A 24,907-nucleotide genomic window follows, 5' to 3' on the forward strand; every position below is an offset into this window, starting at 1 on the left:
TTTGGCAGGGTATACAACAAGACAACACTGACACAGCCTAGCACGACGCACCACCACCAGGCGGCAACACACCCGCGACGCGGGGCGGCAGTACCCAAGTCATCAACAGTCAGCTAAGAGGCAGGTCCAACTTTGTTAACAACCTGGCCTCAGAGGGCACGGCCTAATATACATTATGGCCCAAGTCTCGTGATGCCGTGTCAACACAATTCATCACTTGATAACACTTTACTTTATCATCCCATTTTTGTTTACTGACTTCAGTGTGTTTTACAATAGACAAAAAACTGGTGATGGCGAACTGGCATAACGGATTCAAAACTGATGAATTTATTCTCGTTAATGAAATATTTTCTATTTCACTTACGACTCTTAATCTCCTTCATGTGATGATATCTCTTCTAGTTCTTATCTTTTAAATGTTGTAGTTGTGGTGGTTTAGCCTAACCTCGCAGTTATGGTGCTGTTCTCCCGGAAGTATCTTCCAAGTCAATCTCGTCTTGTGTATTTTATTGCGTGGTTAACAAGCTTCAAAGCTTACGCTCCATTTTCCAGTCTTACACAGGCTGTATAGGCCGATATCAACGATCCTAAAACCTGCTCTTAGACCCGCTAATTTCATTCAAGTTGCTGACAGCTTGTATGTGTGTGCTTCTGGTGTATGTTATATCCATCTGTCAAGACAACGTCACAATACCTTGGCTGAAATAACATTAATCTATCCTGTTTTATCCACAACAGATGCATCACTTTTCTTGCCTCACTCTTCTCTCCTCCATCTACCACCTGTCCTCGCAAAATTAGTTTTTTGTTCACAAAAACAAATTGGTTTCGGTTTATATAAAGTAGCAATGCTTGATACTGTAACGATAATAAAGAGTCCTGACTTATTACATGCCCTTAGCTAATTTAATACCCAAAACATGTTTATTGCCATCAATAAAAAGGAAGGAGAAAAAAAAATAGTGATATATAAAAAAATGTATTATAAATTGGACAGTAAACTGGTTATTGATTCATTTTGCAAGATGAGGAAGACGGGATAAATAAGAAGAATAAAGAGGATAAATCAGATGAAAAGGGAAGCAGAGTGGGAAGAAAACAAGAGGTTGATTCTGAAGGTGTGAGTTAATGAGATTTGCAGAGAGGTTTGTGTGTAAGGTGGGCCGGCAGGTGTTATACGCTCCTGGGCCTCTCCTGCACCTGGCGCCCTACTGATATATGACGCATATATCTACACATTTTCCTGACTTGCTCCTGCTTGACTGGTGACTACACGCAGGAACACACACACACACCTCTCACTACACATAGGAAACATACAAACCTCTCACTACACCCGGGAACACACACACAGGAACTGTGCTTTACGACACTAGAAAGAAGAAGGGAGAGGGGGGACATGATAGGAACGTATAAGATACTCAGAGGGATTGACAGAGTGGACATAGACGAAATGTTCACACGGAATAGTAACAGAACGAGGGGACATGGGTGGAAGCTTGAAACTCAGATAAGTCACAGGGATGTTAGGAAGTTTTCTTTTAGCGTGAGAGTAGTGGGAAAATGGAATGCACTTCAGGAACAGGTTGTGGAAGCAAATACTATTCATAATTTTAAAACCAGGTAAGATGGGGAAATGAGACAGGAGTCATTGCTGTAAACAACCGATGCTCGAAAGGCGGGATCCAAGAGTCCATGCTCGATCCTGCAGACACAACTAGGTGAGTACACACACACACACATACACTACACCCGAGGAACACACAACACCTACCACAGCCTCATTACAGAACCATTGAAACCATCATTACAAATCCAAACACAATACCAGCATCAATTTCACCATCACACGCCGTCTACTTTATGACCATCATCACACTACTGACATGAATGAGCGGGAGCTGCGGGTCGCCCTCGGCGCCTCACTAAATTACTATAGTTTATAACAAAATGCGCGAAAATGGAATGTTAGGCTACATTATGGAAATTGACGAACACGATAGAAATGAAAAACACTGAAAAAGGTAAATTTAAATCCAAATTTAGGGATCTCAACAAATTGTAAAAGTCAGGTCAATTATTTAAAATATATCAAGTTCAAAAATCTGTATATAAAAATAAATTCAATGTTCTGGCGAGTTTTTCCGATAATGTTTCCAGGGATTTTCTACAAGAGAACCAGCGGTACCGTAAACCACTGCCCGTCTGTGGTTTACCAGCAGCAGGTTTCGTTGGTCTGTACCTTGTGGTGGTTCCGGAGATCAACGTCCTCGAGGCCCGGTCCTCGAACAGGCCTCCTCGTTGTTGGACAGGTCAACAAGTCAAACAACAACCAGTCCAAACTGTTGCACGCGGCTGCTCGCAGCTAGACGTGTGCATTGGCGATGGCATTCTTTGTTTGAAAGGTTCTTGTTATTCATCCTGTCATTTTTCTTGCAGTTGTGACAACTACTATTTAATGTTCTTAAAAAGGTCTTCAAACATTACTACTCCCAGATCATTTACATTGCTCTTTCGTTCCATAGTGTGCTTTGATTGCGTTTTAATGTGAGGTTTCCATTTTTATATTTTAATTTTCTTCACAGGAGATGAAACATCTTCATTGAACATTATTTTCTCTGGGCCATTTAAAGACCTGATTTACATTAGATTGTAGGTTTGTTGTGTCATCTATATTGTCTACTCATAAAAATACCATTGTCGTCTGCAACGACATACTATAAGGTACTATAGTTTGTGTCTTTGTCTATGTCTGATATGAGAATACGAAAACGTATTGGAGTGCCCGTGGGGGACTAAGCTTTTCACGGTGGATGATCCGGATTTGACTGTTGATTTACACACACTGGGTTCTGTTCGCTGGTAAATTAAAGATCCATTTTCCCAATAATTCTGTTTGAGCGCATTTTAGGTTCAATAACACCATGGTCACATTTGTTGAAAGGTTTTGTTAAATGTATGTATATTACGTCAGCGCTTAACTTGTCTTCCATGGCAGCTAAAGTCATGTCACAGTGGTCCAACAACTGAGAGGCGCAGCGCCCTGTTCTGAACCCCGTGTAATACTACCCAATATTACCCGTGTTATACCCAGCGTAATACTACCCAATATTACCCGTGTAATACCCAGTGTAATACTACCCAATATTACCCATGTTATACTACCCACTATTACCCGTGTTATACTACCCAATATTACATAATAACAAAGATAACACACTTATAAAACACATAACCGAGCTACAGGTAAGAGTGACATAAACAGTGGAATATGTATAACAAGACCAACAATGACAGATAGCGGTAATCGACAATCTAGTTCTATTTTAGAAACCTGGAGCTTGTGTGTTGTGCCAACAGTCTCGAGTATGGGTGTGAGGAGAAGGTGACTGGAGGCAACATACAACAGGATAGACAAATAGCATCACCATATCTTATTTACTGCCTAACTTGAGGCTACACCTTGAGATGGTCCGTGATCACGCCGCCTGGTCGACGGCCTGGTCAACCAAATTGTTTGATGCCGCTACAAGATGGCAACACCACAGTGTGTGCGGGGGGGGGGGGAGGGGGGAGGATTGTGCGTGCGTTTGTGTGTACTCAACTAGCTATGCTTGCGGGGGTTGAGCTCTGGCTCTTTGGTCCCGCCTCTCAACTGTCAATCAACTGGTGTACAGATTCCAGAGCCTATTGGGCTCAGGAATCACATCTACGTTTGAAACTGTGTATAGAGTCAGCCTCCACCACATCACCTAGTGCATTCTGTTAACTACTCTGACACTGGAAAAATCTTTCTAACGTGTCTGTGCCTCATTTGGGTACTAGGTTTCCACCTGTTTTCACATAGTTGTGCTTGCGGGGGTTGAGCTCTGCTCTTTCGGTCCACCTCTCAACTGTCAATCAACTGTTACTAACTACTAATTTTCTTTTTTTCTCACACACACACACACACACACACACACACACACACACACACACACACACACACACACACACACACACACACACACACACACACACACACACACACGCACGCACGCACGCACACACACACACAGCCTGTAACAGCTATCTAACTCCCAGGTATCTATTTACTGCTAGGTAACAAGGACATCAGGGAGAAAGAAACTCTGCCCATTTGTCTCTGCCGGCGCCGGGAATCGAACCCCGGCCACAGGATTACGAGTCCCGCGCGCTGTCCACTCAGCTACCAGACCCCTACTTGCCGTGTGTGTTCGTTCACACTTGTGTTCACACACACACACTTCCCGCGTGAGTTCTTGTGCGTGTGTCCACCCCACTCCGCCTCTGGCAGCGTCCTGTCCCACCAACTATTCTCCCAAGCATCACGAAATGCATTTTCCGTGTTCTCCTACAATTTCTTTATTTTCTGACAAATGCGCCTCATTCTTTCTACACTTCATTCAGTCCCTCTTACACTTTCTTCGCTCAGTTTGTGTAGTGGGAATAATGTAGTGCTGTGGTTTGTACAGTTCCCAAACAGCACAGAGCACCACGGCCAGGAGTCATAGACCATGTAGGCAAGCCCCCCCCCCCTTCCCTACGAAATCTGTACATCTTTCTTAATCATGGCGGCTTTATTAACATGTATTAAAGAGTTTATGAGCGGCGAAACACTACGAGGTCGTTTATAACAATAACAACCTTGGATTCTGAAGCATCGAAGTTCGTAAGCTGTTAGTATATGTAAACAAGATCGCTATCATTGTTCAAAGATGTACAGGTTTCGTAAATGAATGCGTAAATGCTTGATGAATCCTGGCACAGGTCTTAGGACGCAGTGGCATGCTGTTGCAGTGATAACGCCTGCAGTGTGGTGTTGAGGTCCCATGATGCTGTCACTAACATATGCTGAATGGACTAGTATTTTTTTACATTTTCCTACAATCCGAAATGTTTTACAAGATTAATGCCTCGCCATCCCACGAAACTGGTGATGGCAATACTTAATAATAAAAATAATAAATATAATAATAATAATAATATTATTATTATATATATGTATGTTTGCTTACGAGTTCCAAGAGGGCAACAATCAGAAGAAAGCGCCAAGTCATCACACCTGTGTAGCACTGGGATGGGACTAGGGGAAGGAATGGTCCCCGCCCACTTTTGACGGTCGGGGATTGAACGCCGACCTGCATGAGGCGAGACCGTCACTCTACCGTCCAGTCCAAGTGGTTGTTCCAAGAGCTGTGACAGTGTTGTAGTACCTGCGCTGTCAGAACCGTCTGCACAAGTCACGGTTCTTGCTGTTTCAAACCATTCATTTGAAAGGAATGGTTTAATTTGGATTGTGATGAAATTTCCCTGTAGAGAAATGAAAGGGCGAGGGTGTATACACACAACACTTGGGGAGACTAACCATCATACAGACCGTTGGCTGTAAGAGGTGAGGAAAGTGAAGCAGAGGGTGACATAACTATTTAAACAACTGCACGACATTTTCACTCTTCTCTCAAGGCTGAATGATGCACCGATAAGACCCAACCAGCTGCAAGGTAAACAAAACCTGGCTGGTTCACACCGTAGAGTTCTCACACTCCAGCTAGCACTTTCGCGTTCCCATCCCTGAACACAACACAAGAACTGAAGCTTCCAACCATACTAGAGAGAATAATGCAAGTCAACACGACCTTTTGCCTTAAAGTCATGAGAGATCCTACATCTCCTGCATTGCTCAGAGACAAATTATTTAGTGCTGTTAACACCCTTTTGACTGGTGCCGACATACCAACTCACTCCTTTTATGATAATTGGCTGAGAAACAATGCTTACAATCTCATTAAACTTAACATTCCTTTTAAGTGCAATCTACCAGTCTCTGATATTCCTCTTTATCTGTACCCCACCATTCAAGTATCATACACACCTGTCACCAAGAAAGATAATGAGAATCTTGCTCTACTCAAAGCTGTCACTCTTGAAACAATTGCCTCCTCCATCGAGAGTCTAAGATCTCACGAGCACTGTGTCTACACCGACGGCTCAGTCCAGTCTTCTACTGGACGGACTGCAGCGGCATGTAGGTTTTATAGAAATAATATCTGCACAAAGTCTGTCAGTGTCAGGTTAAACAACTGGCTGACCTCCACACAAGCAGAACTAGCAGCATTACATTTAGCAACCAGCACATTAAAAAATATTGGAGGAGGAATAATATTCTGCGATTCAAAGTCTGCTCTTCAAGCAATCGAAAACTTCTCTTGGAAGATCGACAGCAAGAACCTAATACTCCCAATTATAAATGACCTAATTGATGCACAGAGTAAAGGGTCTCGAATCTCCTTTGTATGGATACCCTCACACATAAATATAACCCATCATAATGAGACAGACATTGCAGCCAAACTAGCGTGTAACAAGTTTGAAGTTGAATTAGATCTAGGTATCCCCATCTCTGCTGTCAAAACTGTATTGGTCCAAACATTCAGATCTGATAGGAAAGAACTTACTGACTCCCAACGACCTGAAAGTACTAGTATAAAAAGCTATGATTTGTTCAGATCTGAAACCTACATCTATGGACAGCACAAAACGTCCACTAGACTGTGCGACACAGTGGTTGCAAGGATCAGGTTGGGTTACCGTTACCTGTGGCAGGTGGCTGCAGGTGACGGGTCTCCCAATCCTGAGCACTCCAGTTGCAAACTCTGTGAGCAGGAACTACGGCATGATCTCCCGCACTACATCACTGAATGCCCAGTTATTAGACCTTTCAGACCAGTTGGCATGAGGTACCTGGAGCTTTGCAATTACTTTATTCACTCTCGTATTCTTGAAGATATCCTCACAGTATACCCAAAATTTGCCAGTGCAGGCTATTAAACACATGGCCCTGTATGACTAACCATCCTGCGAGATGAGGACTTGTATTACCACTGCTACCTTATTCAATCTTGTGTTGTTGATATCCTCAAAATGCATCCGGAGTCTGCCAGTGCAGACCGCCTATCACATGTCTCTGTATGACTAACCATCCTGTGTGATGGGGATTTTATAGCATCACCTAGTTAGCTTTTTTTTGACACACTGTACTCCACTTCATATAGTCTAGGGTAGCTGCACTAATGCAGATGTACCTCATAACTTAATAAAAAAAAAAAAAAAAAAATTTCGCGTTCCACAGACTGGCTATCTTGTCACTCATTCTTCTACTGAATAGGTTCCAACGACGTAGTACCTAGTCACTCATTAAAATATTTGTTAAAAATTTAAATTTTATCAGATCAATCTGGTAGTGGTTTTAAAACAAGCGCCTTTAGATTGCACACATTTTGATACCAAAATGAAAGATATAACATGAAACTTGATGTCCGAACACTTGAAAGATTATAAATAGGCTTCTGGTCAAAATATTAAAATATTTGTTAAAATTCTATTTATTGTCCTATTATCGTGGGACTCGTTTTAAAATGCGCGCCTTTTTATTGCGAACAATTTGATACCAAAATGAAAGATGTAACACAAAAATTTATGGAGGCACAATTTATTTATAGAGTGCTGCGGGGAGGCACTCCAGGCTTTTCTAACAGGAAAGAAATTGCAGACTCACAACGACCTGAAAGCACCCGTACAAAAAGCTATGATTTGTTCAGATCTGAAACCTATATTTATGGGCACCACAAAACGTCGACCAGACTGTGCGAAACAGTGGTTGCCAGGATCAGGTTGGGTTACCGTTACCTGTGGCAGGTGGCTACAGGTGACGGATCTCCCAATCCTGAGCACTCCAGGTGCAAACTCTGTGAGCAGGAACTGCGGCATGATCTCCCACACTACATCACCGAATGCCCAGTTATCAGGCCATTTAGACTCGTTGGCATGAGGTACCTGGAGCCTTGTAATTACTTTATTCACTCTGGGCGCCTGACAGCTGTGTGGATAGCGCTTCGGATTCGTAGTCCTGAGGTCCCGGGTTCGATCCCCGGTGGAGGCGGAGACAAATGGGCAAAATGTTTCTTTCACCCTGATGCCCCTGTTACCTAGCACAAATAGGTACCTGGGAGTTAGACAGATGCTACGGGCTGCTTCCTGGGGGGAGGGGTGTAATAAAAAGGAGGCCTGGTCGAGGACCGGGCCGCGGGGACGCTAAGCACTGAAATCATCTCAAGATAACCTCGTATTTTTTAAGATATCCTCATAATGCACCCCCAAAATTTGCCAGTGCACATTACTGAACATACGGCCCTGTATGACTAACCATCCTGCGAGATGGGGACTTTTAGTATCACTGTTAACTTATTCACTCTTGTGTTGATGATATCCTCATAATGCACCCAGAGTCTGCCAGTGCAGACTATCACATGCCTTTGTATGTCTAACCATCCTGTGTGATGGGGATTTTAGCATTACTTTTTGACACTGTACTCCCCTTCATATAGTCTAGGGTAGCTGCACAAATGCAGATGTACCTAAATGTGTTAATAATTTAAAAAAAATGAGTGAGATGGGTATTTTTTTTTAAGTATTACACATCTGGTAATTGAAATACGCTATGTAACCCTTCATATAGTAAAGAATTGCTGCACAAATGCCTATGTATCCATGTAAACAGATACAAATGCGCATCTCTCTTCTGGCTACAATGACAGTTTTCTCCCCCACGACCTGCACTACCACCACGCCTCACCTGCCCTCGACACCCTGCAGTGACAGGGATCCCACCCCTGACACACTCACCCTTCCCCCAGTCTCTCTCTCCGTCCCCACCACCCTTCACACACCCTGTCATTCCTCTCCGCTACCCTACCAAGCTTTCCCTCTCCCCTCCAGTATCAACTTTCTCCCCATTTATCTCACACAAACAGCCAACATTCCCCCTCATCCCTCCCATTCCGAAAATTCAAACCCCCGTTCGCCTACGTCCCTCCCTTTTCGTTCATCCCATGATCTATCTTCCCTTAAATATCTGTCGTTATCATCCTCTGGTAAAGCCATCGAGGCCCTGTTGTGTGCCTCGCCCCGCAACACCCAAGACACTCCTGCCAGTGCCCACGTGCCCGACTCCAGTACCCCGGCTCCTGCCAGTGCCCACGTGCCCGACACCAGTACCCCGGCTCCTGCCAGTGCCCACGTGCCCGACACCAGTACCCCGGCTCCTGCCAGTGCCCACGTGCCCAACACCAGTACCCCGGCTCCTGTCAGTGTCCACGTGCCCGACACCAGTACCCCGGCTCCTGCCAGTGCCCACGTGCCCGACACCAGTACCCCGGCTCCTGCCAGTGCCCACGTGCCCGACACCAGTACCCCGGCTCCTGCCAGTGCCCACGTGCCCAACACCAGTACCCCGGCTCCTGCCAGTGCCCACGTGCCCGACACCAGTACCCCGGCTCCTGCCAGTGCCCACGTGCCCGATACCAGTACCCCGGCTCCTGCCAAACACCGACCCGGTCAGGTAACAACGCGCGCTGCCACAAGTAATTGACAAACTTTTCTGAATTCAGAGAACGACCGATAAAACTGCCGAACAAGTTGATCAATTACCCAGGAAGCGGAGCAAAGGGGAGCAGTTGTGTTCTGTTCCTTTCACAGGTTAATTAAAATTACGACCCATTTACAGATGACGTCCAGGCGATCGTAACACGCTCCGTTTACAAATAAAACGTACAATTCATCAATGTGAGAATATGAAATTTAAAGGCATTAATTCCATCTGGGTGATGCAGTTACGGACTCTACACGAGTTACCAGACGACTCGACACAATGGTGGAGGATAACAGCGGCGGAAGAGGTAACATTATAGAAGAGGGTAATCTGGCAAGTCATAGTGATCCACAAGGGTAATGTGCTCCAGATGCACACATTGTGATTTATTGGGAGTCGGCAGTCAGGCAACCCACCAAGTTTTAACTCTCACCTTTAATCATCAACTATCTACTATGGAGCTTTTTCTTCACCTCCGAATTATCTCATTTTTATTTCCAAAGTCTATGCACTTTATACTTTTGCCTCTGGATTAACAAATTCGAAATAAAAAGTCTTCCAAATGGTTCAATAAGTTAAGGGAAGAGTGCAAGGTAGAGGGTGTGTGGGGTGAGGGTGTAGGGTGAGGGTCCGAGAGGGAAATGTAAGTATCGATCTTTGACCACAGTGAGGAGGGAGGGGGGGGGGGGAGGGGAAGGGAGGGGACGGAAGAGGCAGCATTAACACATCATTGTACACTGTACCACCTGCCACTCGGTGCTGCATATAGCCGAAAATATTAGGATAATGATGTGGGATATAACTGGCGTCCCTGGTTTCTACCCTCACCTAGAGACAGACAGACACACAGATAGACAGACAGACAGACACACAGAAAAGACACTGGGAGACAGAAGAATTAGAGGGAACATGATCATCACATACAAGATTCTCAGAGGAATTGATAGGGAAGATAAAGACAGACTATTTACCACAAGGGGCACACGCATTAGGGGACACAGGTGGAAATTGAGTGCCCAAATGAGCCATAGAGACGTTAGAAAGATTTTTTCAGTGTCAGAGTAGTAGACAAATGGAATGCATTAGGCAGTGATGTGGTGGAGGCTGACTCCATACACAGTTTCAAGTATAAATATGAGAGCCCAATAGGCTCACGAACCTGTACATTAGTTGATTGACAGATGAGAGGCGGGACCAAAGAGCCAGAGCTCAACCCCCGTAAGCACAATTAAGTAAGTTTATACGCGCACGCACCCAGGCGCACACGCAGGCGCACGAACACACGCACAGGGGGCCTCGTAGCCTGGTGGATAGCGCGCAGGACTCGTAATTCTGTGGCGCGGGTTCGATTCCCGCACGAGGCAGAAACAAATGGGCAAAGTTTCTTTCACCCTAAGTGCCCCTGTTACCTAGCAGTAAATAGGTACCTGGGAGTTAGTCAGCTGTCACGGGCTGCTTCCTGGGGTGTGTGTGGTGTGGGGGAAAAAAAATAGTAAGTTAGTAGTTAGTAAACAGTTGATTGACAGTTGAGAGGCGGGCCGAAAGAGCAAAGCTCAACCACCGCAAAAAAACACAACTAGTAAACACAACTAGTAAACACAGCAACCTGTCCTCTTAAAAATAACGTCACTTTTCGCTCGTATGCGCGCTATGGCCAAAAGTGGATGCAATTTGAAATGAAATTGACTTACAAAAGTGACGTACTGTCCCGTTTTCTGTTTGAGTCGTCCGGCTTACTTGGAAAGGTTTGGAGAGGAAACTTTCAATTTACATTTTTCATAAAAATTTGAAACTGAGAATTTCCTGCCCACCTAACCTATCTACCAGAGGACCCTTAACTTACTGTTGTTGAAAAAAAAATCCCAAACTTGTTTTCATTTTTTTTTTCATTTTCAAATTACGTCCACTTCCGGCCATACGGGCAAACGGCCAAAAGCGACTTTACTTTTAAGAGGACAGGTTGCGCGCGCACGCAGGCGCACACGCACACGCAGGCACAGTAAAATTATGGAAATGGGACTAGGTGACAGAAGAGCAAAGGGTCAGTACTTAATGAAGGGAAACTACTTTCCTCTGACGATTCGATTAAGAGCTGAGAGTGGACGTTACACCTAATCAAACTCCTGAGGCACATATAAATAGGATAACGACAGCAGCGTGCTCTACGCTAGCAAAAGTTATAACATCATTCATAAGCCTAAGTAAGGAGGCATTTAGGGCACCTTACACTGCCTACGTGGCCAGTCTTAGAGTATGCCGCCCCATGCCTCCCCACATTAAAGAAACACATTTGGAAAGATTCAGAAATTTGCGACGAGACTCGTCCCAGACTTACGAGGGATGGGGTATGAAGACGACTGAAAGAACGGAACCTGATGACACTAGAAAAAATGAAGGAGAGGGGAGATATAATAGCAGCATGCAAAATACTTAGGTTAATTAACAATGAGGAAATAGACGAAAAGTTCACAAAGAATACCAAACAATACGGAATACATCAAGGGCACATGTGTGGAAGCTGAAAACTGATGAGTCATATAGATAAGACAACTTTCTTTTAGCGAGAGTAGTGGGGAAATGGAATGAACTGGAGGATCACGTTGTGGAAGCAAACACTATTCATAACTTTAAAACTAGGTATGGTAGAGGAGTCATTGCTTTAAACAACCGGCAGCTAGAAAGGCGGGATCTAAGAGCCAACGCTCAGCCCTGCAGGCCCAAATAGGCGAGCACTCTCTCACACGAAGTTTACACCAATGCCTGAATATGTTCACATGGCTAAATACTAATTTCGCTGTGCGGTGTGAACTTAACCCGCGAACATTCCACGAAAATTCACAATAAAATCCCAGTAACGAGATATATCTGATACAAAACTTTGGAGCAGGACGGGGATGGAATCACCTTCTGGGGTGACGCAGGACGCTGGTTCGATCCCACCATCCTACTCCGAAGTTTCTCATTTAGGAAAGTTAACCTATGCGAGAATCCAGTGGACGGGGGCATGAGACAGCAATTGGTGTTTATGAGGTGAGGTTCACCAGCTACCCGGCCACCACTCAACTCTCAACACTCTTTCCTCTTCTCTAGTATTTTTATTCATGTCAATGTGTACTATATTAACAATACTCCTGTGGTATATTTTGGTGACTACTTGCTGGCTGTCTTTCCTTAATGACTGTAAGACTTCCATCTCAGAAGCTGAGCATCCTGGTCTACCTAGCTCCTGTTCGGACTAACTAGTGAGACGCAGGTCATTCGTTCCGTTACCATGTGTAACGTTCCGTTACCATGTCTCTCCTTTGAGGAAGAAATGTCAGTGCTTCCAGCTGGAGAAGGATTGTATTTGTTTTAACGTTTCTACCGCAAGTAACCAACGGCGCTCGAGCATATATAAAATGTCCCGATAAAAAGTTTAAGACATTTAAGACAGTAATGTTACAATGCAAAACTGTTCCGGGTGAAAGCTGCACGTGACCTGTAGGGCTCATACTGGTGATGGTTTGGTGCTCTCACACTAGACTTACCCCCCCCCACCCCTCCCTACCCACGTGCAACTGTGCCTTTCAATTTATATTCTCTCTTATCACCAACTAGGACAAAGGGGGGCCCTGACAGCTGAGAGGACAGCGCTTCGGATTCTTAGTACTGAGGTTCCGGGTTCGATCCCCGGTGGAGGCGGAAACAAATAAGCAAAGTTCCTTTCACCCTGATGCCCCTAGTCACCTAGCAGTAAATAGGTACCGAGGAGTCAGACAACTGCTAGGGGCTGCTTCCTGGGGGTGTGTAACAAAAGGAGGGCCAGGTCGAGGACGGGCCGCAGGGACGCTAAGCCCCGAAATCGTCTCAAGATAACCTCAATGAGGAGGACTGGCCAGAAACCGGAATGTTCATCCTCACAACCAGCGCCAGGTAAAGGAAACATAAGGTACCATCCGTCCTCCTATTCTACAATTTGCTGCACCTTCCCTACACACCAAGGAGCCGGTCGGCCGAGCGGACAGCACGCTGGACTTGTGATCCTGTGGTCCTGGGTTCGATCCCAGGCGCCGGCGAGAAACAATGGGCAGAGTTTCTTTCACCCTATGCTCCTGTTACCTAGCAGTAAAATAGGTACCTGGGTGTTAGTCAGCTGTCACGGGCTGCTTCCTGGGGGTGGAGGCCTGGTCGAGGACCGGGCCGCGGGGACACTAAACACATCTCAAGATAACCTCAAGATAACCGCCACCCACCACAGCCTGGCGCCTGCCCCTCATCACCACCAGGGGGTCCTCACCATAGCATCAGGGCCCACACCCCGCCCTCACTGTACTAGCACCAGTCTAGATGCTATATACCTGTTATTGCGGGCGGGGTTCCGGGAAAGCAACCCGAGGATACTCAGGGTCCAGTCTCAGTAGTGACGTTTGGACTTTGTGATCCATCTCCAAATTCATTTTACCAAGAATTTCAGGATAATAAAAGAACCGAGGAGGCAATAGCATGAAGCTGCTTATACCTGAAAATTTGCACACCACAACGGCTCCAGATATATACACACCCGAAGATCAACTACATTTTTGTTCATAAGGATTAACAATTTCCACACACACACACACACACACACCTACCAGAAATATGGAAGACGGCGAATGTGGTCCCAATATACAAAAAGGGCGGCAGGCAAGAGGCACTGAACTACAGGCCAGTGTCCTTGACTTGTATACCATGCAAGGTGATGGAGAAGATAGTGAGAAAAAACCTGGTAACACATCTGGAGAGAAGGGACTTCGTGACAAATTGCCAACATGGGTTCAGGGAGGGTAAATCTTGCCTTACAGGCTTGATAGAATTCTACGATCAGGTGACAAAGATTAAGCAAGAAAGAGAGGGCTGGGGGGACTGCATTTTCTTGGATTGTCGGAAAGCCTTTGACACAGTACCGCATAAGAGGCTGGTACATAAGCTGGAGAGACAGGCAGGTGTAGCTGGTAAGGTGCTTCAGTGGATAAGGGAGTATCTAAGCAATAGGAAGCAGAGAGTTATGGTGAGGGGTGAGACCTCCGATTGGCGTGAAGTTACCAGTGGAATCCCACAGGGCTCTGTACTCGGTCCTATCTTGTTTCTGATACATGTAAATGATCTCCCAGAGGGTATCGATTCATTTCTCTCAATGTTTGCGGACGATGCTAAAATTATGAGAAGGATTAAAACAGAAGAGGACTGTTTGAGGCTTCAAGAAGACCTAGACAAGCTGAAGGAATGGTCGAACAAATGGTTGTTAGAGTTTAACCCAACCAAATGTAATGTAATGAAGATAGGTGTAGGGAGCAGGAGGCCAGATACAAGGTATCATCTGGGAGAGGAAATTCTTCAGGAGTCAGAGAAGGAAAAAGACTTGGGGGTTGATATCACGCCAGATCTGTCTCCTGCAGCACATATCAAGAGGATAACATCAGCGGCATATGCCAGGCTGGCCAACATACGAACGGCATTCAGAAACTTGTGTAAAGAATCATTCAGAACTTTGTATACCACATATGTCAGGCCAATCCTGGAGTATGCAGCCCCAGCATGGAGTCCATATCTAGTCAAGGATAAGACTAAACTGGAAAAGGTTCAAAGGTTTGCCACCAGACTAGTACCCGAGCTGAGAGGTATGAGCTACGAGGAGAGACTACGGGAATTAAACCTCACTTCGCTGGAAGACAGAAAAGTTAGGGGGGGACATGATCACCACATTCAAGATTCTGAAGGGAATTGATAGGGTAGATAAAGACAGTATTTAACACAAGGGGAACACGCACAAGGGGACACAGGTGGAAACTGAGTGCCCAAATGAGCCACAGAGATATTAGAAAGAACTTTTTTAGTGTCAGAGTGGTTGACAAATGGAATGCATTAGGAAGTGATGTGGTGGAGGCTGACTCCATACACAGTTTCAAGTGTAGATATGATAAGAGCCCGATAGGCTCAGGAATCTGTACACCTGTTGATTGACGGTTGAGAGGCGGGACCAAAGAGCCAGAGCTCAACCCCCGCAAACACAACTAGGTGAGTACAACTAGATGAGTACACACACACACACACACACACACTCACACACACACACTCACACACACACACACACACACACACACACACACACACACACACACACACTCACACACACACACACACACACACACACACACACACGCTCCTGCATGGAGTCCATATCTCGTCAAGCATAAAATTAAATTGAAGAAAGTTCAGAGGTTTGCCACCAGACTATTGCCCGAACTGAGGGGCATTAGCTACGAGTAGAGACTACGGGAATTAAACCTCACGTCGCTAAAAGACAGGGTAGTTAGGGGGGACATGATCACCACATTCAAGATTCTGAAGGGAATTGATAGGGTAGATAAAGACAGTATTTAACACAAGGGGAACACTCACTAGGGGACACAGGTGGAAATTATGTGCCCAAGTGAGCCATAAAGACATTAGAAAGAATTTGTTTAGTGTCAGTAGTTAATAAATGGAATGCATTAGAAGTGATGTGGTGGAGGCTGACTCCATACACAGTTTAAAGTGTAGATATGATAGAGATCAATAGGCTCAAGAACCTGTACACCTGTTGATTGACGGTTGCGAGGTGGGATCAAAGAGCCGAAGCTCAACCCTCGCAAGCACAACTAGGTATGTGCGCACACGCGCGCGCGCGCACACTCTTGGATCCCGCACAAAGGTGGGATCCAAGAGTCAATGCTCGATCCTGCAGACACAACTAGGTGAGTACACACACACACACAGTGGTGGCCGGTGGCTGACTGGACAGCACTCTCGACGTGTGATCCTGCGGTCCCGGGTTCGATTCCCGGCGCCGGCGAGAAACAATGGGCAGAGTTTCTTTCAACCTGATGCTCCTGTTACCTAGCAGTAAATGGGTACCGGGAAGTTAGTCAGCTGTCACGGGCTGCTTCATGGGGATGTGTGTGTGGGGGGGGGGGAATAGTAGTTAAAACACAGTTGATTGACAGTTGAGAGGCGGGCCGAAAGAGCAAAGCTCAACCCTTGCAAGCACAACTAGGTGAATACACACACACACACACACACACACACACACACAAATATTTTTAGGTGCGAGTGTATTCAATATGTCGGGCGTCAATAATAATATGACGAAAACATTGTGGTTAACTTTTTCACAATTATAAAAACAGGATAAACACACCGGAGGGTCGGGAGAAACTGCGTAAAATAGCCGATAATAGGAAACAGCTGTCAGGAAGGTGACGCTCAACCCTGCAAGCACAACTCTCTGGGAGAGGGGGGAGAGGGGGGGGGGGGGTGGAAGCAAGCATGCACACAGACCCACCGCCGGACAGTTAGGCTTGGATTACCGGTACCAACACCACCACTGACCCCATCACACGCCGCGGTGACGGCGGAGAGCCCGGCATAAAACAACGTTCATTTGCATACCATCCTAGAGCAAACCCCGAGACTTGTACCTGACCAAAGAGGCGCTTTATATCCACTACATGACACAAAAGTGAAGAAAGTCGCCCTCCACAAAATACTCCATACCACACACAATCACGATACGCGAATTAACGAAAAAAAGTTACGTTGAGCCTTTTCGTGTTTTAATAATATGTAGCAGGATAGCATTATCTTAATTACTGTGGCCATGACAAGTCTTACATACACCAAGCTTAAGCTGGGAGCATAGAGTGAAGCGGAAGAGACAGATACATAAAAGGAAGAGTGGAAAAGAGAAAGCAGACCGGAGTCGGCAGAGAGAGGAGAGGAGGCAGAGGGGGTGAGGTGGAGGCAGAGGAAAGGGGAGAAATTGAAATAAGTTTATTGAGGTAAAATACACACAAAGGGATGAGGTAGCTCAAGCTATTCTCACCTTGTTCAGTACATCGTGTTAATACATACATAGATACACATTACAAGCAATAAACGTATTACCGAACATTCCGAGAGATAAACATATACATTTCCTAAAGGGGAGAAGATAGAGGGAAGAGCGACCATCAGCAGGATGAAGGAGAGGGGGGGGGGGACACCAGAGTGTGAGAAACAGTCGACACATCACCACCACCACCACCACCCCAGACGACACATGTGACGGGCGAGTGTGAGAGCGGAGAGAGAGGACCCAGCGTGCCTCATTAACCTGCTGTCTTGCCAGCCATTAACCTGTCTAGCCCACCAGTGACCGCCTGTGTCTCACCTGTCACAACCAACAGCCTCAACATAATTAAAAACGATGTTAAATATAGATTAACGAAGCAAAAATAATGAAATATAGAAGACAACCCGGACAAGCTGATGAAGTGAAGTCAAAGGAATTTAAGGCCACACGCGAGGACTGAGGGAACACCCAACTGTAAGCTTATGCAACTGTTGCAGTACAAGTACAATATTCATCTCATAATTATAATTATGAGAATGAGATTATCAGGCTAGGGAGGGCCTGACAGCTGAGTGGACAGCGCTCGGGATTCGTAGTCCTAAGATTCCGGGTTCGATCCCCGGCGGAGGCGAAAACAAATGGGCAGAGTTTCTTTCACCCTGATGCTCCTGTTCACCTAGCAGTAAATAGGCACCTGGGAGTCAGACAGCTGTTACGGGCTGCTTCTTGGGGGTGTGTAACAAAAAGGAGGCCTGGTCAAGGACCGGGCCGCGGGGATGCTAAGCCCCGAAATCATCTCAAGATAACCTCAAGATAGTGTTACAATCTCGGCTCTACTTTTCAACAGAAAAAGTCAAACCGGAGGGAAGAGTCTCCTGTAGTTTACTGGAGAAAACAAGATAGTGGTGGAGAGTATGAGTGAAGGTATACCCACCAGAAGCAAACATCACCAACATCACACACACACACACACACACTACACCCTGGTGGTGGTGAAGGCACCATTCCTACCACCACAACCGATATTTAACACCTTTAACACAAACAACTCCACAAACAAATGTAAAACCAATAGTGGGGAGACACAGCAAGACCTGGAGGTGCACCTCACCCCCCCCCCCCCCCACACACACTCAACACAATGTTGACAGGCGGGACCAAAGAGCCAAAGGTCAACCCCCGGCAAGCACAACTAGGCGAGTACACACACACACACACACACACACACACACACACACACACACACACACACACACACACACACACACACTCTTGTTATAACACCAGAGAACTCACCACACCACAAGCCAGCCACACACTGGGCATGGGAAAGGGAGGAGAGAACTGAACTGGAACAGAATGAAATATTAGAAGAGGATAAGTCAAGTAAACGGTGGTGGCCGAGAACGGTGAAGTCATGATTTAGATCACATAAAATGGGGGGGGGGAAGGGATGGGGTGAAAGTTACCAGAGTTGTGATGGGAAGTAAACAAGATGGGAACCTTGAGACCGTACAACATTACAGGAAAAACGGGGGGAAGGGGGGGGGGGCAGGCCAACATAGAGTAAAGCCAGAAGGCGACAATCGCCCCATCCTTACATAACCGAACACGACAGGAACCCTGACCCATGTGTTGCCGTTGTGCACATACACTATGTGGCCCGGACCCCGCAGCCACTCATGTCCTCCGCTCCACGAGGTTATCACATGGAGAATTTCGAGGGCCTCTGCTTCCTAAGCCAACCTGTCACCTTGGGTCAGGGTTTATGCTGCTTCACGACTTGTGTAGATGACAGTTATAGATGTTAGCGTGGGAGTGTCTGTCTACACCGTTGAGGGCAGACTACACCACCACACAGGTGACGCGTGTTCCAGGTCCCTGCCACTAGTCCCGGCATGGACGGTACTGTCACTCAAGTTAGACGGCTGTTAAATAATAGAAGGAGAAGGACAGTGGATGACAGCTGCCAGCTGTCTGGGAAGAACATAGTAAGAACGAAAGAGATGAACCATTGATGAAAAGGTTCATTTTATCGTTATTTTCTTGTCGCGCAACATCCGGCCTCCACTGTAACCGGCCCATCCGATTCCAATTAACAGAATAAACGCAGCATTCCGACGTCCTTCGTTACCACGACCTTTTCCTCCCTAATAGCTTCAGGAACCTGTACACCAGTTGATTGACAGTTGAGAGGCGGGACCAAAGAGCCGAAGCTCAACAACTTGCAGCACAACTAGACGAGTACACCCCCCCCCCCCCCATCACCAGCCTGAGGGCTTGGCGCCACAACTGGAGACGTCTGTGATGACCTGGTGGTAGAGCTGAATGTTGTGCTCAAGGTTAGAGGGGAATATGTTACCTTTAACTTACAGAAACAGGCCATATATGTTGGCAAGGCGTAACTGTAAATGTTTGGGGAAGTTTTTCCAATACACCTATTTTATCAGGTGTCGTTCGAAATTGTTCATACCTAGTGTGAATTACTGAAAATTCTAAGGGACATTAATGTTATTTTAGATGTGATTCAACTATGTGTATTTTACCGTATTTTTTTCTCATGCACCTTATCCTAAAAAGTGACAAATTTAACGACTTAAACGTTTAAAGAACAAGTACTGTAGGGAGATGATGTTGAAAATAATTAATACAAGTGTAATTACTTAATTAAACGTGTAGATTAAATAGTGTATATGCTCAACCTACATAATATAGTCATATCTGCTCCCTACAATACAAACTATCACTACTCACTACGTGAGGCGTGTGGTGAGGGGGTATTTAGGAGACTATATTATACTACTGAAGTAAGTAAGAGCTGACAAACGACACTAAACAACATACAAGTATGAACTTAAGGGAAATTTTAGCAACTTGAGACGTCACAACAATTTTAAACGTACCAGGTCAAAAAATACTACAGGAGAAGATACAAGTTACAAGTGCAGATTAAATACTATACGAGTAGAAAATGTTTAATACAAGGAAGAATAAGAGTAGGAGAGATTAGTATAGGAGTAAGGAAAATGAGACGCGTGCCGGGGAGGAGGAGGAGGACAGGGTCGAGACGAGAGCACCTGGCGGCGGCGCCACCGTCCTCAGCTTGGGACATGGCAGGAGGCTGGCTCGTTAGGTGACCATTCACTGATCCAGAAAGCGGTGCAGTGATGCCACTCAGGGAGGGGGGGAGAGAGCCACGTAAAGCCATGACCTAGTGCAGGCGCCGCTCACAGTCCTCAGTCTGCGAAGAGTGTGAATAATGTGGCAGCTGTGCTTCACTCTCCGCCTAGTTCATCCCTGCTAGCACGGGTACTGTAGTTGCCATAATACACGGGTACTGTAGTTGCCATAATACACGGGTACTGTAGTTGCCATAATACACGGGCTCGCCTTCCACGGTGACTACCTGATCAACAAGACTGTTGTGGGACGTATATCACAGCTCAGTTGATATGACATCCAGCAAGACACTTTTGATGTATTCTGGTGTTTGCAGGAAGAATATTCAGGTGGTGAACCTGGGGTGCAGGTGGTGAACCTGGGGTGCAGGTGGTGGTGGTGGTGCCACTGCACTTTAGCCTCATCCCTCACTCACTGTCACCTGTACCGGCTATCACAACCCACAACTATTGCAATCTTCATTGTTATTTTCCACGAGTTTTTCCTCTGAAATTTGCATTTTAAATCCATATTTACCGGTACGCTAACTCTGTACATATATATAATGTACATGTTAATTTCGTCATGATTTACACACGTATATGACGTGTTCATGCCGGAGCGCGCGTGTGAGCACCAATAGGTAGGTAGGTAGGTAGGTAGGTAGGTAGGTAGGTAGGTAGGTAGGCAGGAGGGCGCCTCCCCTTCCCCAACACCCTCAGGTCGCCCTTGCCACACTTGGGCATCTTGCCATTCTGCAAATCTTGCCGGGTGTATGATCCTCCGTCAAGATGATATTCCACGTCTGGGCGGAGATCACCCTGAGCCACAGATCAGACGCCGGCACCAAAGGCTAACGCCGCTCCTCACACACACACACACACACACACACACACACACACACACACACACACACACACACACACACACACACACAGGCATATTTCAGTATTCAATCGAAGGATTTTTTCATTTAATATATATTTATTATGCACCCCATACCCATCCCGTGGACGTTGGTGCATATGGAATGGATGATAATTTGTACCATAATTTTCGAATAAAGACGATACAGTAGGAGACAGACAGCGATAGACAGACAGACAGACAGACAGACATGCAGCGACACATACTCCACCAGCTGGGCAGCGACAGATACTATGCCAGAGACGCAGCGACACACTAAGCTAAAGAGGAAGCGACACAAATACTTCCCTGAAACATATCAGGAAGTGCAGGGGGGGGGGTGGATGTGTGATGTACCATACATGCCACAATACACACACCCAGTTCACCGGTGTGACAGACCACCCAGCTTCCTAGCCGCACACATTACAATTACCTGGAGTTATCACTATAATATAACCATGGGTGTCATTTTGGTAGTGGTCCAGAGGGTCAGCACCAGCGTAACAGTTAGTGAGCGTCCAATACGCTACAGTGAGGAAGACACAGTGTGCTCCGCTTCTATGTTTATCTGTTGTCCAGACAACAATGCCTGACACACCACGTGTCACATTGTTGACAACAAATTGTCCTTTACTATCAGAGAACTGAATTTATATACGATTGACACCGAGTATTAGAAAAAAAAGATAAACATTTTCGAGTTGTGACCATTATAATATATATATATATATATATATATATATATATATATATATATATACAACTTTAGAACACTTTCCCACCAGGAGACTCGAACCCTAGCCAGCACAGAAGCCTTCCAGCAACTGGCATAACAGGTACGCCTTAACCCTCTGCACCACCGCTCAGACCCTTAAAAGAGATGGTAATTTCGGAGTATTTAAATTACCATCTCTTTTAAGGGTCTGAGCGGTGGTGCAGAGGGTTAAGGCGTACCTGTTATGCCAGTTGCTGGAAGGCTTCTGTGCTGGCTAGGGTTCGAGTCTCCTGGTGGGAAAGTGTTCTAAAGTTGTATACTTAACTCTCGTGTTTAGGAGAGTTGTGCCTTAAATATATATATATATATATATATATATATATATATATATATATATATATATATATATATACACCAATGAGGCATATTCAATAGGCATGCGAGTCTCATCATGTTACCATGCCCGACAGCCTTGACATTTAACCAGCCAGCCATAAATCAATGCCTGTGACCCGGTTTTCAGCAATACGTGACCGGCGCGCGCCATATCTCCAAACATTTGTAGTTTTTCCATATTTTTAAAAAGTAAATTCAATAGTCTCTAAAATTCACGAGTCTAACAGCACGCGTGTCACTTATACACGTACGTACGTATGTATGTATGTGTGTGTGTGTGTGTGTGTGTGTGTGTGTGTGTGTGTGTGTGTGTGTGTGTGTGTGTGTGTGTGTGTGTATGTATGTATGTATGTATGTATGTATGTATGTATGTATGCATGCATGCATGTATGCACGCACGCATGTATGCATGCATGCATGTATGCATTTAAAAAGTAATCTTTTGCAAACAGCAGCACGACAGCCACACCACCACAAGCAGCACGACAGCCACACCACAACAAGCAGCACGACAGCCACACCACCACAAGCAGCACGACAGCCACACCACCACAAGCAGCACGACAGCCACACCACCACAAGCAGCACGACAGCCACACCACCACAAGCAGCACGACAGCCACACCACCACAAGCAGCACGACAGCCACACCACAACAAGCAGCACGACAGCCACACCACCACAAGCTGCACGACAGCCACACCACAACAAGCAGCACGACAGCCACACCACAACAAGCAGCACGACAGCCACACCACCACAAGCAGCACGACAGCCACACCACCACAAGCAGCACGACAGCCACACCACCACAAGCAGCACGACAGCCACACCACCACAAGCTGCACGACAGCCACACCACCACAAGCTGCACGACAGCCACACCACCACAAGCAGCACGACAGCCACACCACCACAAGCAGCACGACAGCCACACCACAACAAGCAGCACGACAGCCACACCACCACAAGCTGCACGACAGCCACACCACCACAAGCAGCACGACAGCCACACCACCACAAGCAGCACGACAGCCGCACCACCACAAGCTGCACGACAGCCATACCACAACAAGCAGTACGACAGCCACACCACCACAAGCTGCACGACAGCCACACCACCACAAGCTGCACGACAGCCACACCACCACAAGCAGCACGACAGCCACACCACAACAAGCAGCACGACAGCCATACCACAACAAGCAGCACGACAGCCACACCACCACAAGCTGCACGACAGCCACACCACCACAAGCAGCACGACAGCCACACCACCACAAGCAGCACGACAGCCACACCACAACAAGCAGCACGACAGCCACACCACAACAAGCAGCACGACAGCCATACCACAACAAGCAGCACGACAGCCACACCACCACAAGCTGCACGACAGCCACACCACCACAAGCTGCACGACAGCCACACCACCACAAGCAGCACGACAGCCACACCACAACAAGCAGCACGACAGCCACACCACCACAAGCTGCACGACAGCCACACCACCACAAGCTGCACGACAGCCACACCACCACAAGCTGCACGACAGCCACACCACCACAAGCTGCACGACAGCCACACCACCACAAGCAGCACGACAGCCACACCACCACAAGCAGCACGACAGCCACTCCACCACAAGCAGCACGACAGCCACACCACCACCACCACAAGCTGCACGACAGCCACACCACCACAAGCAGCACGACAGCCGCACCACCACAAACAACACGACAGCCACACCACCACAAGCAGCACGACAGCCACACCTCCACAAGCAGCACGACAGCCACACCACCTTCACCAGCTTCGCACAAAAGGAAACCATTAGTAAACACCTTGACAGAAAAACACAGTAAATTACCATTTCGTTTCAAGAGCGTGAGTAATTAGCGACATCAGGTGAAAACCATCGACATCTTGAGTGGGGAAAAAGTCTCAAGATTCAAATTACCTGTCGTCCCAAGATTACCTGGTGTGCCCCGCGCACAGGCCACCAGCTCCCTTATTTCCCTAAAAACTAAGTTATTGTGCGTTCTTTATTAGGGAACATTCTACAGCGGTGTTCAGAACACAGTTCCGGACTCCGTCCCCAAACACACACACCACACCGGACGAACTTACCGTAAAGCTTTCCGTCCAAGGCAAACCTGACAACTCTCTAAAGTTATTGTTATTTACACCATCGACACAATATACCTAGAAATCTAGACAAGGTTGCCAGACCGCAGTCCGAGGTAAACAGTGTTCAACTCTCTCTCACACATCCCTAACAACTGACAGGTCAGGCTCCCGAGGGATTTTATGATAGAATACCTTAATTTTTTTTAACGAGGTTGCAATTACTTAAATTTATATGGCTATATATTTGTGTGTAGACATG

The 24,907-nt window shown here is 46.3% G+C and overlaps 1 protein-coding gene across 1 annotated transcript in view; it reads left to right on the forward strand.

The window, feature by feature from the left end:
• LOC138354548 (uncharacterized) overlaps positions 1 to 24,907 on the forward strand; it is a 28,542-nt gene that overhangs the window by 2,177 nt on the left and 1,458 nt on the right. The window contains exons 3-4 of the mRNA XM_069308910.1: positions 1,029 to 1,121; positions 8,961 to 9,421. Coding sequence (XP_069165011.1) covers positions 1,029 to 1,121; positions 8,961 to 9,421 — 554 coding nt within the window. The remainder of the gene's footprint in view (positions 1 to 1,028; positions 1,122 to 8,960; positions 9,422 to 24,907) is intronic.

The sequence above is a fragment of the Procambarus clarkii genome, chromosome 63, assembly GCF_040958095.1.
Source record: "Procambarus clarkii isolate CNS0578487 chromosome 63, FALCON_Pclarkii_2.0, whole genome shotgun sequence".
Lineage (NCBI taxonomy): Eukaryota > Metazoa > Arthropoda > Malacostraca > Decapoda > Cambaridae > Procambarus > Procambarus clarkii.